The following is a 12865-nucleotide window of genomic DNA, read 5'->3' as shown; positions in this document are numbered from 1 at the left end:
TCAACTAATGCGTACATGTATTTTTACTATTTAAGCATTTCACTACTTTGAAATATCTTAAGCATTTTCACTATTTTGCCCACTTACAAGGCACCTGACTTTTTGCAATAGGTGTATTCCTTTTTTTTTTTTTTAAGATTTTTTTTATTTATTTGACAGAGATAGGGACAGCCAGTGAGAGAGGGAACACAAGCAGGGGAAGCGGGAGAGGAAGAAGCAGGCTCCCAGCAGAAGAGCCTGACGTGGGGCTCGATCCCAGAACACCCGGATCACACCCTGAGCTGAAGGCAGACGCTTAACGACTGAGCCACCCAGGCGCCCCTATGCAATAGGTGTATTCCTTTAAAGCTTTATGTGCTTTTTGGTTAACTGAATTACTTGTCAAAGTCAGTAAGTCTCAAGATACAGAAAATAAAATTTTCTTAAGTGAGATTTTCTTTAAATTAAGGTATACAAAGTACAGACATCCTACTAGATGAGTATGTTCTGATAAACAGGAATTATCTGCATGTAAATACACTGGATATGCACTCTAGCCTTCATGAAAATAAAGCAATTGATGAAACACCTATTAAAGAGTATACCTGCACTAATATACTCAATACTAAGCTTCTATAACTAGAAAAAATCAATATATCATCAATATATTCAGCATTTTTAAATACAAAAATAGAAATATTTGAAATCACCTAGGCTGAGGGTGAAAACGGATTTTTTGGTGAGGCAAAGATTCAAAGCTCATGGACATATTCCTAGTGGGCACTCTTTAAGATCCAAAAATTTACTTATTTAAATAATTTTCAGGACTACTTACTTTCTTCATTGTATTCATGCTCTAAGAACTGATAAAATATGCCTGGAAACTCATGGATCAAAAACACTCTATAAACTTACTGTAAAATTTCAATATTATTTAAAAACATCTCTACTATCACACTCTAAAAAGATTTTTAATCTCCTGACTTAATGGGTATTTTGCTCAAGTGAGCAACCCTCTCACATAATCCTCTTCACACATCCTCAAAATAATGAAAAAAATTCTAAAAATTATCTGAAGGAGTTTAAAGATTCAAATTCTAATCCTTGTAACTTCAAAATAATTGTACATTCCATTAGTTTCTATAATTCAAGCAATACTTCCTATTGCACATCACAAGCTTAAGTCTCATATTTAGGAAAACTTTGCCTGTGTTTTTATGTGTATCTACAGTTGTCCTATGCATTTAAAGATATTACTGATAGTGTCAGACTGGGCCTGGAAAACAGACAACGGAAATCTTAATCTTTACCCCCACTGTACACATATGGAAAGTAACTGGACTTTTAATTTTAAAATATCTAAAATATAGTCGTTAACTTCTTCCTTCCTCACTCTGCTTTTATCATTAGACATCCACAAACCCGAAACATAACTTTCAAATAACTCTTGCCATGGTTTACCAAAACATGTTACGGTTTTCAAGAATCTTCATGTAAATTCAAGTTTTTAATAAATCAAACTATTCTGCACTGCTTTAACAAGGGAAGCAAAAACCAAGGTTTGCAAAATAACATTATTACAATTAACATCAATCAATGTGGACTTAAGAGTTAAAAGATTTTCTTCAAAAGTCTTATTTAATAATTAGTTCATTCTCAGGTGAAAAATCAGTAACCTTCTAGTGCCTCTACCCTTCCAAGTAAACATACCTGCTCACAATTTCAGCGTCTGAAATCAAGAAACTGTGAACAAAAGGCTAAGATGAAGAAAATAAACCACACGGATTTTTCTTACCCCATACCACTGCAAATATTTTAAATGCATAGGAATACAACAAACTCAAAAGAAAAAAAATAGTGTTTTATTAACTACCACACTGTTATAATACACTTTAAACGTACAATAAGGTAGCCTTTAAATTTGAGGTGGTCTTAAGAATAACAAATGAACAGAATTCCAAATTTTTGAAATAGGTGAACTGCTGCAGTTATAGGTATACATTTAGGAAAATTGTATAGCTCTTACAAGACCAGCAATGAAACTTTATTTTGTACATTTTTTTAATAATTGAAAATATAAACAATAATTAAAAAATAAAAAGAAAATACAGCATAATAAAAAACATACATTTCTCAATTAAATGTACTGGATACATATAAATTTAAAGGGAAGAAGCAAAAAAGGAAAATGGTTGATATTTAAGTGCAGACTGACTACCTAGACAAAAAAAAAAAAAAAAAAGACTTAAAAAAATATCATAAACCTCTAGTTTTCTATGACTAATATCCATATGGTTGGAGTATCGTCACTATGGAAGTGATTTTGTTATGTTTGCATATGTTATACTTTACTGGTAATTTACATGATGGCTTTTAAGGCCCTGGCAGACATATGGTTTTTGGAAACAAGATTGGATAAAAAAAATCACTGCTAAGACGCAATACACCTTATTTTTTTGGTCCTCCAATATTCAAGAAAAGGGATAATTCACTGTAACATTTTCTTACCACCCAAATGCCTCGACCTATACATTTTAAACTTTTTTTTTTAAACATTGGTTATATTGCCCAACTTCGTTATTGAAAGAATATTAACAAGACATTATTTTGGCAAATTAAATCTTAAACATGGCTTTTCAACAGGATTTAAAAGGTGACTATCCCTAGAGTTCCATGTTAAAATGTAGTTTTCAAAATCTTACAAGAGTAATGCTTAAAATATTGTACATAGTTAACCTAATTAAAATAATTAGCTTCAAAATGACAAATTGATAAGCTAAGTAAAGCCTACACTATGTAACATTTGCTTGGAAACTTGATTTGTCAGTTATGCATAATAAAAATTCCAGTCATCAAGAAAATTACAAAAATTTTTTTTTATCATAACATGATTTCTTTCACCCACCAACTTTTTTTTATCTTACAATAGATAAATACCAACATGTTCTCATTTTTACACTAAACCACACAGGATTGATGCATTTGGTTAGACTACCATTCGCATTGTTAAATTCAATTTTCTCTTTATATAACTTGGTAAAATTTCATTTCTTCTAGATTCCAAAAGTACCTACAAAACCCATGCAATTTTACCATTTTTAATATACTATGGAATATCATACAAAGTAAGGCATTTCAGTGTCATGTATAACCAAGTTACTGTCAATCCAAAAATTTTTGCACATCAATAAAAAGATATCTAAGAACTTAGGAACAATATTCTTCTCACTACTGTATAAAAATAACCACAATGAATAAGTATTTGTGTAATATTTACTCCATTGTCTCATTTCCAGAAACTGTGACAAGCTGTAAAGGTATTTCAGTGTTGGTAAGGATATCTTGATTGCTGGTGGTGGAAGTATTAACAGTTCCTATCCCTGAAACAGAACCTTGTTGAATATTTGCAAGGATAAGTGTTGTTCCTCCTGCAGTAATCAAAGTATCATCTCGTGCAGCTTCCACAGATGCCAGCACTGTACTGCTAGAGTGAATACCTTTTTTATTCTGATGTGTTTTAATATGTTTGGCAAGGTGGTCACTTCTCATAAAGCGTTTTGAACATTCTGGACAAACAAATTTCTTCTCACCTGTTAAAAAAAAATTGTTACTCAATTTTTTAAACTCAACATTAATAGACTGATCATTTGCTGAGAAAGAAAGCCAACCTAACTGACAGTGAGGGACAGGAAGCAGAGTTCAACTAAAACTGTATTAGTTTCATGAGCTGCCCTTGCAAAATTTCTCTCCTAGAGTTATTTTTCCTCAAAATAAATCGGTCATCTTTACTTTTCAAAGAAAAGCGATTTTCAAACATTCTAGACTGATACTAAGATGAGACTTTAACATTTCAACTATGCCAACAGTTTGTTTTGAAACATGTTACAAAATACCATGCAGCTAAAAAATGACCCTCTGTAACATACTTCTTTAAAGAGTAGAGTTTTAAGCTATATTTAAGATATTATTAACATGTCATATCCATGATACTAAACCTTCAACTCTTAAATGTGAATTCAAGTAACTATGCAGAGTACTTCTAGATTAAAGCAAAAACACAAGCTTGAGGTCCATTAAGACTAAGTAATCCCAGGAGTAAAGAGATGGCTAGAGGGCTTGATTTTAGTTGGAATGTCAAGAGCAAGCCTCATATATCATGATACTAAACTTAAGATCCTGATGCCTAAATCTCCCAGCATGAATAAAATATGTTTTTTAAATACAAAAGACAGACTGAAAGTCTATTTAATGTCAAAGACCTACTATGTAACAGAATTACTGGAAGATAAAGCAAAAGGCCAATCTAAAGGGAATCCAGAGAGAAATCAATCAATAAACAGATCTTGTATTTTCTTAATTAATATCGTTCAAAATTCTCACCTATCTCATTCCAACACCTCCACCCCAAGCAGCACCTCACCAGACTTCATGCCTCATCTATGCTCTGATGAACCTTAGGTCATTCCCTCTCCAATCCAATAAATCGATGCCAGACAAATCTTCAAATACCAAAATGTATCACAGTGTAAAATTCCACCATTTTACTAAGTGGTATGGGAATGTAAGAGTAACTTGCAGATAACTAAATAGTTTAAATTCTCCACTGCCGAACTTAAAAGGACCTCTATGTGGCTCAATCCTACTTATTAACAGAAATGTACTATACAGATCTCATCTTCACTCATGGCAAATAGTCTCTCACCTTTTCTATTCACATACTGTTCTATTCTTCTGGGAAAGTATTTCCCAAAGTTTCTCATGGAATTAATCCTGAGAGATGCTCCACGGAAAACGGCACAACAATAAGAGGAGGCTGGGAAATGCCACACATACTACATCTCCCCACTGAGAGATGAAGTCTTGTTAATGTTCAATTAAAGGCCCTAAGAGGTACCTTGTGCCTTGAAGGTACTTGTAGTGACCCTTGGTCACTGCTGGTTAAACAAACCAAGTGTTTCCCACATTTATTTGATCAGACCTTTTTTTCCTTTTACATTATTCCTTTTTATATCCTGCTGATCAAATTTCACGGAGGAAAATTCTGTTATCAGGCCATCTTAAAGTCTACTATCCCAGCCCACTGCTCAACAATGCCTTACTATCTACTATCCCAAGCGACAACGATCTCTCCCTCTGAGCGTACTTTATCTACTTTCTTACATTGTTTGTTGTAGGTTCAAACAGTTTAATAAGCTCATCTACCTACCTAACAAGTGAGACAAAAAATAAAACAAGCAGAATATGTAATATGTATACTACTACACACTTCACAGGTTATTTTATATATTTAAAGACAACGTAGAAGGTGTGAAAGCAGAGTCAGAGACAGCTTATTTGCCTAATCTAACAGAGAACCTGGATTTGAATCCAGATTGAGGAGACTTCAAAACCAACACTGTCTTTCATTTCACCACACTTCTTCCTTCTAAGCCCTCTAGTGACTACTGTAGATATATATTTTTAAATTCTTCAGTGTTGAGCACAGACTGATGAACACCTTGACCATTAAATGGTAGCAGGAGAAAGCTATCTCTAAAATATATTAAGTTAGATTTAGTTTGGGTCATTCCTAGGCTCATTCCATAGAATCACACAATACCTTGTAAAAACAATTAAATCAAAGAGAGTCTTTCCATCAATAACACCTTGGTTATTCCTCAATGCAAAGTTTTTTGCTTACCTCACAGATATTAAAGTGAGAAAAGGTGAAATGCTTGAATTCATCAGAAAAAAAGGAATTATTCTTTATTGTAGTATTGAGGAAGAATAAGAAGAAAGGTCAAGAGTAAAAGGAGACAACTAATTTAAAGTGTTAACATGGGGGCGCCTGCGTGGTGCAGCCAGTTATGTGGCCAACTCTTGGTTTTGGCTCAGGTCATGATTTCAGGTCGTGAGATCGCCCCGCATCTGGCTCTACGCTGAGCCCACGTCTGGCTCCGTGCTCAGTGAGGAGTCTGCTTAAGATGCTCTCCCCCGTCTCCCTCTGCCCCTCCCCCCCATATTCTCTCTCTAAAAGAAATACATAAAATAAATCTTTAAAATGTTAACATAATAAACAAGAATAGCATAAATGTGGCTTAAGACATTCAACAATGTTAAAACAAAAAAGGTAACTAAAAAAGGGGGGGAAAAAAGCTAACCAAAGTCCGCATAAAATAAAATGTTATTTTACAAGGCAAGCCATATTTGGCTTATTTGGAATTACTGTTTCTTTTTCTTTTCTTTCTTCTTCTTCTTTTTTTAAAGATTTTATTTATTTATAATAAAGAACAAGAAGGAGAAGGCAGAACAAGAAGGAGAAGGAGCCTCCCTGCTGAGCAGGGAGCCCAATACAGGGCTTGATCCCAGGACTCTGGGATCATGACCTGAACGGAAGGCAGATGCTTAACAAATGAGCCACCTCACCCAGGGGCCCGGAATTACGGTTTTTAAATTGGTGTTGCTGAAGATAAAAACTGGATGGAACTGGTCATACTTTAGAAGATCCAGATCAGTAAGGTATGCTTAAAAAAAAAACAACAAAAACTTCAAGGTAGTATGTAGCCCTATAATTCACTTTTGTCCGTTAAAAGTAAATGTTAGTAACCTGTATGTGTTCTTCTGTGCCTCTGTAATTCATCACTTCGAGTAAATCTTTTACCACAGAACATCCAGTTACAAACAAAAGGGCGCTCCCCAGAATGCCAACGCAGATGAGCTCTCAGATGTGAGGTCTTCCCATAGACTTTACCACATCCCGGTATATGACAAATGTGTTGCTTCTTTTTCCCAAGATTGGTACCTCTAAAAAACACACAAAGAATAATATATACTTATATGAAAATATTCAAATAAACATTGCCATTTATATCATATATTCCCGTGTTGAATTTCAAATAGAAGACATTATCGCCATGAGATCAGAAATCAAGGCCATTTAAAATCAATTTAAATAAAAATTTATATGTCTCAAACATATAAGTATTACATATTAATTTTACTTCAGAATTAATGTGATTGCTGTCCAAGTGTAAATATGCTCAAGAATTACATAATTTAAAAGGACATTTCATAAAGAATGTATAAATAAAACTATTTATTATTCTGTCAGAACCATTCACAAATTTGATGCATAGGCATTAAGTTAGCTGTATAAGAAACTAACTGGTCTATTCAAAGTCATGATGTTAGCTAATTTAAAAATTAAATAAAAACCAAGAAATGACTGCACAACTAATTACAGGTACAATTAAAAAAACAGATAAAGCACCTTAGGCAGACTTTAACCTGACTTAAGCATATTTATTCATATATTTGTATAGCCACAACCTGAGTATACACTGACTTGGAGAAAAATCAAAGGAAAAAATCTAGACAAAGCTATTGTCTCAGCTCCCTTAGCACTATATGAAGTAAATATCAATCAAAATTATCTTTACAATTAAAAGTTCCCTTCATATTAACCATGCAAAGATACCCCAAATTATACATCAGTGATATAATAAAAATACAGTTCTCCACAGTACAAAATTTGACATTTGTTATATTTTAGTATTTGATACCAAAAATAAAGTTTGGGGGATATGTACTTATTACATGAATGAACACAAGTATTTCGGCCTAAGCAAGAAGAAAACTTTTTTGATTCCAGAACTGATATTCAAGTAAGTATTAAACACTATAGAAAATGTTATTACCCAACCTCTTAAAAATAAGGCTAGTTACTGAATAAAAATAAATGAGTTTATAAAAAACATGACATTTTAGACTCACTATCAAAACCATATAAACTTTGCAATGTTTCTCTGAGATTAAAAAAAAAAGGTACATTTAAGACCCCCAACTTCCCCTCCTCCCCCAATCTCACAGTCTAGGCATAGCCTATAAACCTTCCATAAGCCTGCAAATCCTCCTTTATATATTATACCTATCATTTTTCAAATTTTACTGGAAAAATGCATATTTCCCCACATTTATATTTTAATGTACTCACACTCAGTAGCATGTGAAATTGCCATAGGACAAACAGTGCTAAACGGTGCAGTGCTGGCTGTTAGATGCCATAGGTGTTCTGAACAGGGAGACATCAATGTGGGCTCCAGTAGTAAGAGAAGGCTTCGTGGAAGAGGTGGGTAGGATTTAGATAGAAAGGAGGGAAGGCATTCCAGGCAGAGGAATAGCATAAGTAAAGACAAGGAGGAGTCATGCTGTTGTCTTAAGGGCAAGGACGTCATAATCTAACACAATTCTAGTTTCTGCTCCAGTCCACCCCCAATTTCTACAACTCTTCTCCAAGAGCTGAGTTGAGTGAAACAGGTTTTTCTGGCTCACCTGTAATGCCAAAGTATTAACCAAAGCCAATATTTCCATTTAATTTAGCTTTTAAAATTTATTTTATTCTTAAACAGCCCTAAGAAAAAGAGCAATGTTTGTGATTATTGGTGTACAAACAAATTTTACATATTGTGTTCACCATAGCAATTTCACAGAGAACCCAAATCAGTTCACTCTTGTACTTATGACTTCTTGCCTCTATACTAAGCATACCACGCGAGTGAATTGATGTGCTTTTAAAAACTCAAAAGTGCTATTTTACTAACTTAGCAAAATTTACCTTGAGAGCACTAACAAAGCACAAGATTTTAACAAATTACAGTAATGAATCTGGGTTCTTGAAGAACCAAAATGCCCGGGAAAGATATTTTCAATTGAATTATAAGAAAACAAGAAATACTATTTGAAAATGGAATAGGCATCTAAGAAAAAAAGGGGGGGGGCAGGGATGCACACATATATATGTCATATAAGGGAAAGGCCTAATACCTGGGTCCAAGTTTCTATTTAAAAAGGAAATTTTATTGAAGATAAAATCTAGATATGCTAGATATGGATTTATGGTATGTGATATGAAGGAAGAGGACTGACTTTCTCAACAAATAGAAAGTTAATAAAAGATTTGGCCATAAGTTTTCTTCTTGATTTACATAATCAGACCACTAATACTTATTATACAACCCAGAAAAAGCAAACAGTTTTACGTTTCTATTCCTGACTGCCTAAACTTGTTCTCGATAATTTAACAACGCCAAGACAGAGTGACACAGAATAAAGCTAATTCTCAGTATGGGAATTAGGAAAAGTTAAGTACCTCAAGTACTTTCTTTTACTTGGGATGGGAGAAATGAGACACCAAGTGAAATGCTGACAGAGAAGAAAATTTTTTAAATATGGGGAGATGTTTAATCCACACAAAACCCACATGACAATAATGCCTTCAGAATTTACTTTATTAAAATTATTTGTCTCTCCCACTAGAGTAAAAAGTTTCTGAAGCTGGTTCTGCTTAATAAATATTGGTTAAATGCCCAGATGAATACAATTTTTAAGTATTTAATTATACTTTATATATTTTTATACTATAAATATAAAATATATTTTACACCTTGCTCAAGGTAATCCAATTTTGTTCTCTAAAGATGCCACTTTATACATGCATATATATACATACACATGTATACAAAAATCTATACATATATATATAGAATATGGCTGAGGACAAAAGGCCAATATTCTAAAATTTTTAAAGTACTGCTTATTTCACCTTTGCAGAACACTTTGGAATGTTCTGGATTTACTATATGCTATGCTTTTATTACTTAGATGCAGCAACTGTCAATAATACAATTGTGCCTATCATGCATGTTAGGTGAAGTTTGTTCAAATGAGCTCTAAGAAACACAGTTTTTTCTTAAGAACTTCAATTGTGATTGCTTAGAATAAGTAAGTTAAAAAAAAAAACTCACAGAAGTTCTAGAAAAAAATAAAAGTCTCCTTATAAGGTTATTTCATAAAGACTGACCAACTAAAAATTTTGTGCATAAAACAAAGTTTGCAAACTTTTAAGTGATGGAACTCTTACTTGTGTTCACAATGCATTATGCAAACCACTGACGAAAGACAATTTAAAACTAGGAAAAAATATCTGCATATATGACAGTTAAACACACAAACTGTTAACAGATTCACAAGACAAATAATTCACAAATTTTAAAATGGTAAAATAACAAACCAAAAAATGAATCTCACAATGTAACAAAAAATACTAAATGAAACAATAATGAGGAATTATTTTTCATCTGTCAGACTTTAAAAGGTATTAAAAAAAAGTGAAATCCACTGTTGGCAAGGGTGTAGGAAAGCAGATACTTTCATACACCACTGGTAGGAGTATAACTTGATACAGACAGAAAAGCAGACAATTCCCTTTGATCCAACAATTTCATTTCCGCCACCTTACACTGATGAAGTAATCAGGCAAATGTGCAAAAATATATGTGTAAGGATTGGAATGACAATAATAAACTCACAAAAAAGATGTTAAATTCTTATGCACCCATACAGTAACAGAACAGCCATTAAAAAATTGATGTAGACTCTATATAAACTTGGAAATATGGTCACAAAAATTTTCAAAATAAGAGCAGACACATAAAACAGTAAGAATAAGATGATTTCACTTCAAAAGATATGTAAAGTGTGGAAGAATATATACAAAAATGTTATAATGGTTATCTTGATGTGGTATAAAAGTTTGGTATTCTTTTAATATTATTCTGCATTTCTGATTTTTATGAGCATGTTTTAGTTTAATAAAAACCGATCTGAAGGATTTTCATTTTCAAGAAAATGAATAAGTAAAACATAGACCAGACTCTGACCCTCAATTAGATTTGACTTTCATGAACAATTTATCTTTAAAGTTATCCTAAAAATGAGAGTAAATTTCAGAAAAGTTATTGCCTAACCAAAACTCCACATTTATTTATTTAAACTGATCAAAACATTTCAAAGAGTAAATAATATTTCAAACAATTAAAATAATTACCAGTAAACACAAACACCTAAGGATCAGATGCAGAAGCAAATTCACTTGTGAGGCGGTAAAGTACAGTACAGTGGTTAGGCTCTGGAGTAAGATGCTGGGTCCAAATCCCAAAGTCATTCAACCTCTCTGTGCCTCACTTATGAGACTGTCTAAAACTCTCAACGTTAGCAGTTATTAGTCATTATTACCATCACTGCGAATGGACTGGTCAATATGCAAATCAACTAATAGCGCCAACTCAAAGGCAGATAGAAAGGCTACTTCAAGTTCATTAACTGAATTAATAGGATATTTAGTCTATTTAAACTGTTTCTGAGAGAGATGTGTTAAGGCTTTTCGCTACAACTGGGGATTTGATCTCTGTCTCTATAGCATTCTTTCAGTTTCTGCTCTATGTATTTCAAAGTTATGGTGAAATTTTTCTATTATTAGGAAACTTACCCCTTTTTATCCATTTGATGATTCTCACCTTAATCCTTCATTGCCTAATAGTAACACTGCTATCCAAGTTTTCTTGTTAACATTTGCCTGATATATCTTTTTCCATCCCTTTATCTTCAACATTCCTGTGCCAATTTATTTGAGAAGTCCCTTATAGTCAACATAAGGCTGGATTTTGTTTTTTAAATATGATCTGAGTTTTAAGTTCTTAATTATTAAGCTTAATCCATCCACATTTAATATAATCAGTGATCTGTTTTTAGTTTTTCCTGTCATGCTATTCTGTCTAAACTTTTATTTTTTTTAAAGCACTGAACTGAAATACTACAGTTCCACTTTTTAAAAAAATTCCATCATTAGGCTTATTATTCATTTCTGTTGAAAATAGAAAATGTTTAGAAAATGTTTATGCTTATCAACTATTTCTGAACTTATTTTTATATAACTGCTATTCTCAAGCTAAAAATCAACTTTATCTGTATTTAGGCAAATCTCATTGCTGATTTACAAATAGGCCTATTAAATGGCATCTGCTACATTTTTTTTAAGGCAAATCAAGTAACTTTAGTTTTAAAAAAGGCGTTTAGATGTGAAAATTCTATCTTATATATTTTGTTCTCTAACTTTTTCTGCCACACTCATACAGACATACACACAAAATGATCATGTAATGAATAATTTCCCATAATTGATACAGCATGCAGTATTTCAAATATTAGGGTGATGATATTAGCACCTTAAAAAAAAAAGAGAGAGAGAGAGAATGTTTCATGTGTGCATACCTCCCACCACCTTCTTTACAGTTGGGACAGGTGCAAGCTACCCTCCGAAGTCTTTTTCCTTCTTGATGTTGTTGGTCCCCTTCTTCATCTACCACCTGTACTCTTAAGTGTGTTAGATCATTGGTATTCAATGTAGAATCGCCACTGAGCTGCCACTCTTCAGGATCAGGTTCCTCTTCCTTGATCCTAATATCTAAAGAAAAAAGCAAATACAGGTGAGAAGCAGTCCACTGGCCCAAAAAGCATGAGATCTGAGCCTCTTTAAGTGAATACTATGTAAAAGTCAAAACTCATGTTTGTAGAATATAACCATTGGTCCTTATTGTGACTTATCTTTTAAAACTATTTCTATTTTATTCTAAATATCAAAGAATTCAGCCAAAAAAGGGAATAAAGCCAGCATGAGAGCTTGCTTTTTAAAAGATTAAGAAAAACAAGTAATTCTTTTGAGCAAGCTGAATCAATTCTGAAACTTCAATTATATATTGTTCAACTAGTCAATAAATTCAACAGTCGATTCAGATTAGAACAAAATCTAATGCTCTTTTTCATAACCTGTATCAATTAATCATCCCTATCTCTAGGTACCATGTAAATGCAAAAGAAGGGGTCATTCACTTGAACCTGTTACTCACAAATTTAAGCTTTTAATTAAGTCAAACATTACTAAAATACCTATAATGACCATAACATCACTGTGGAAGAAGGTACAGAAATATGAGACAGTTTCTATTTTCAAGTTTTATTACAAACCAGACTAGGTAACAAAATGGGGATGCAATGGTAAGGAAGAGCGGAC

General features: G+C 32.9%; 1 protein-coding gene across 1 annotated transcript in view; it reads right to left on the bottom strand.

Moving 5' to 3' along the window:
- Positions 1-1819: 1819 nt before the first annotated feature.
- Positions 1820-12865, bottom strand: part of SP3 (Sp3 transcription factor) — a 54823-nt gene continuing 43777 nt past the window's right edge. Inside the window, exons 5-7 of the mRNA XM_040643815.1 lie at positions 12067-12259; positions 6566-6762; positions 1820-3569 (exon numbers count right to left, since the gene is read on the bottom strand). Coding sequence (XP_040499749.1) covers positions 3253-3569; positions 6566-6762; positions 12067-12259 — 707 coding nt within the window. The 3' untranslated portion in view covers positions 1820-3252. The remainder of the gene's footprint in view (positions 3570-6565; positions 6763-12066; positions 12260-12865) is intronic.

This window comes from Ursus maritimus, unplaced genomic scaffold (assembly GCF_017311325.1).
Source record: "Ursus maritimus isolate PB19 unplaced genomic scaffold, ASM1731132v1 scaffold_1, whole genome shotgun sequence".
Classification (NCBI taxonomy): domain Eukaryota; kingdom Metazoa; phylum Chordata; class Mammalia; order Carnivora; family Ursidae; genus Ursus; species Ursus maritimus.
Note: the sequence above shows the minus strand (reverse complement) of the source record. Positions and strands in the feature narration are given on the sequence as shown.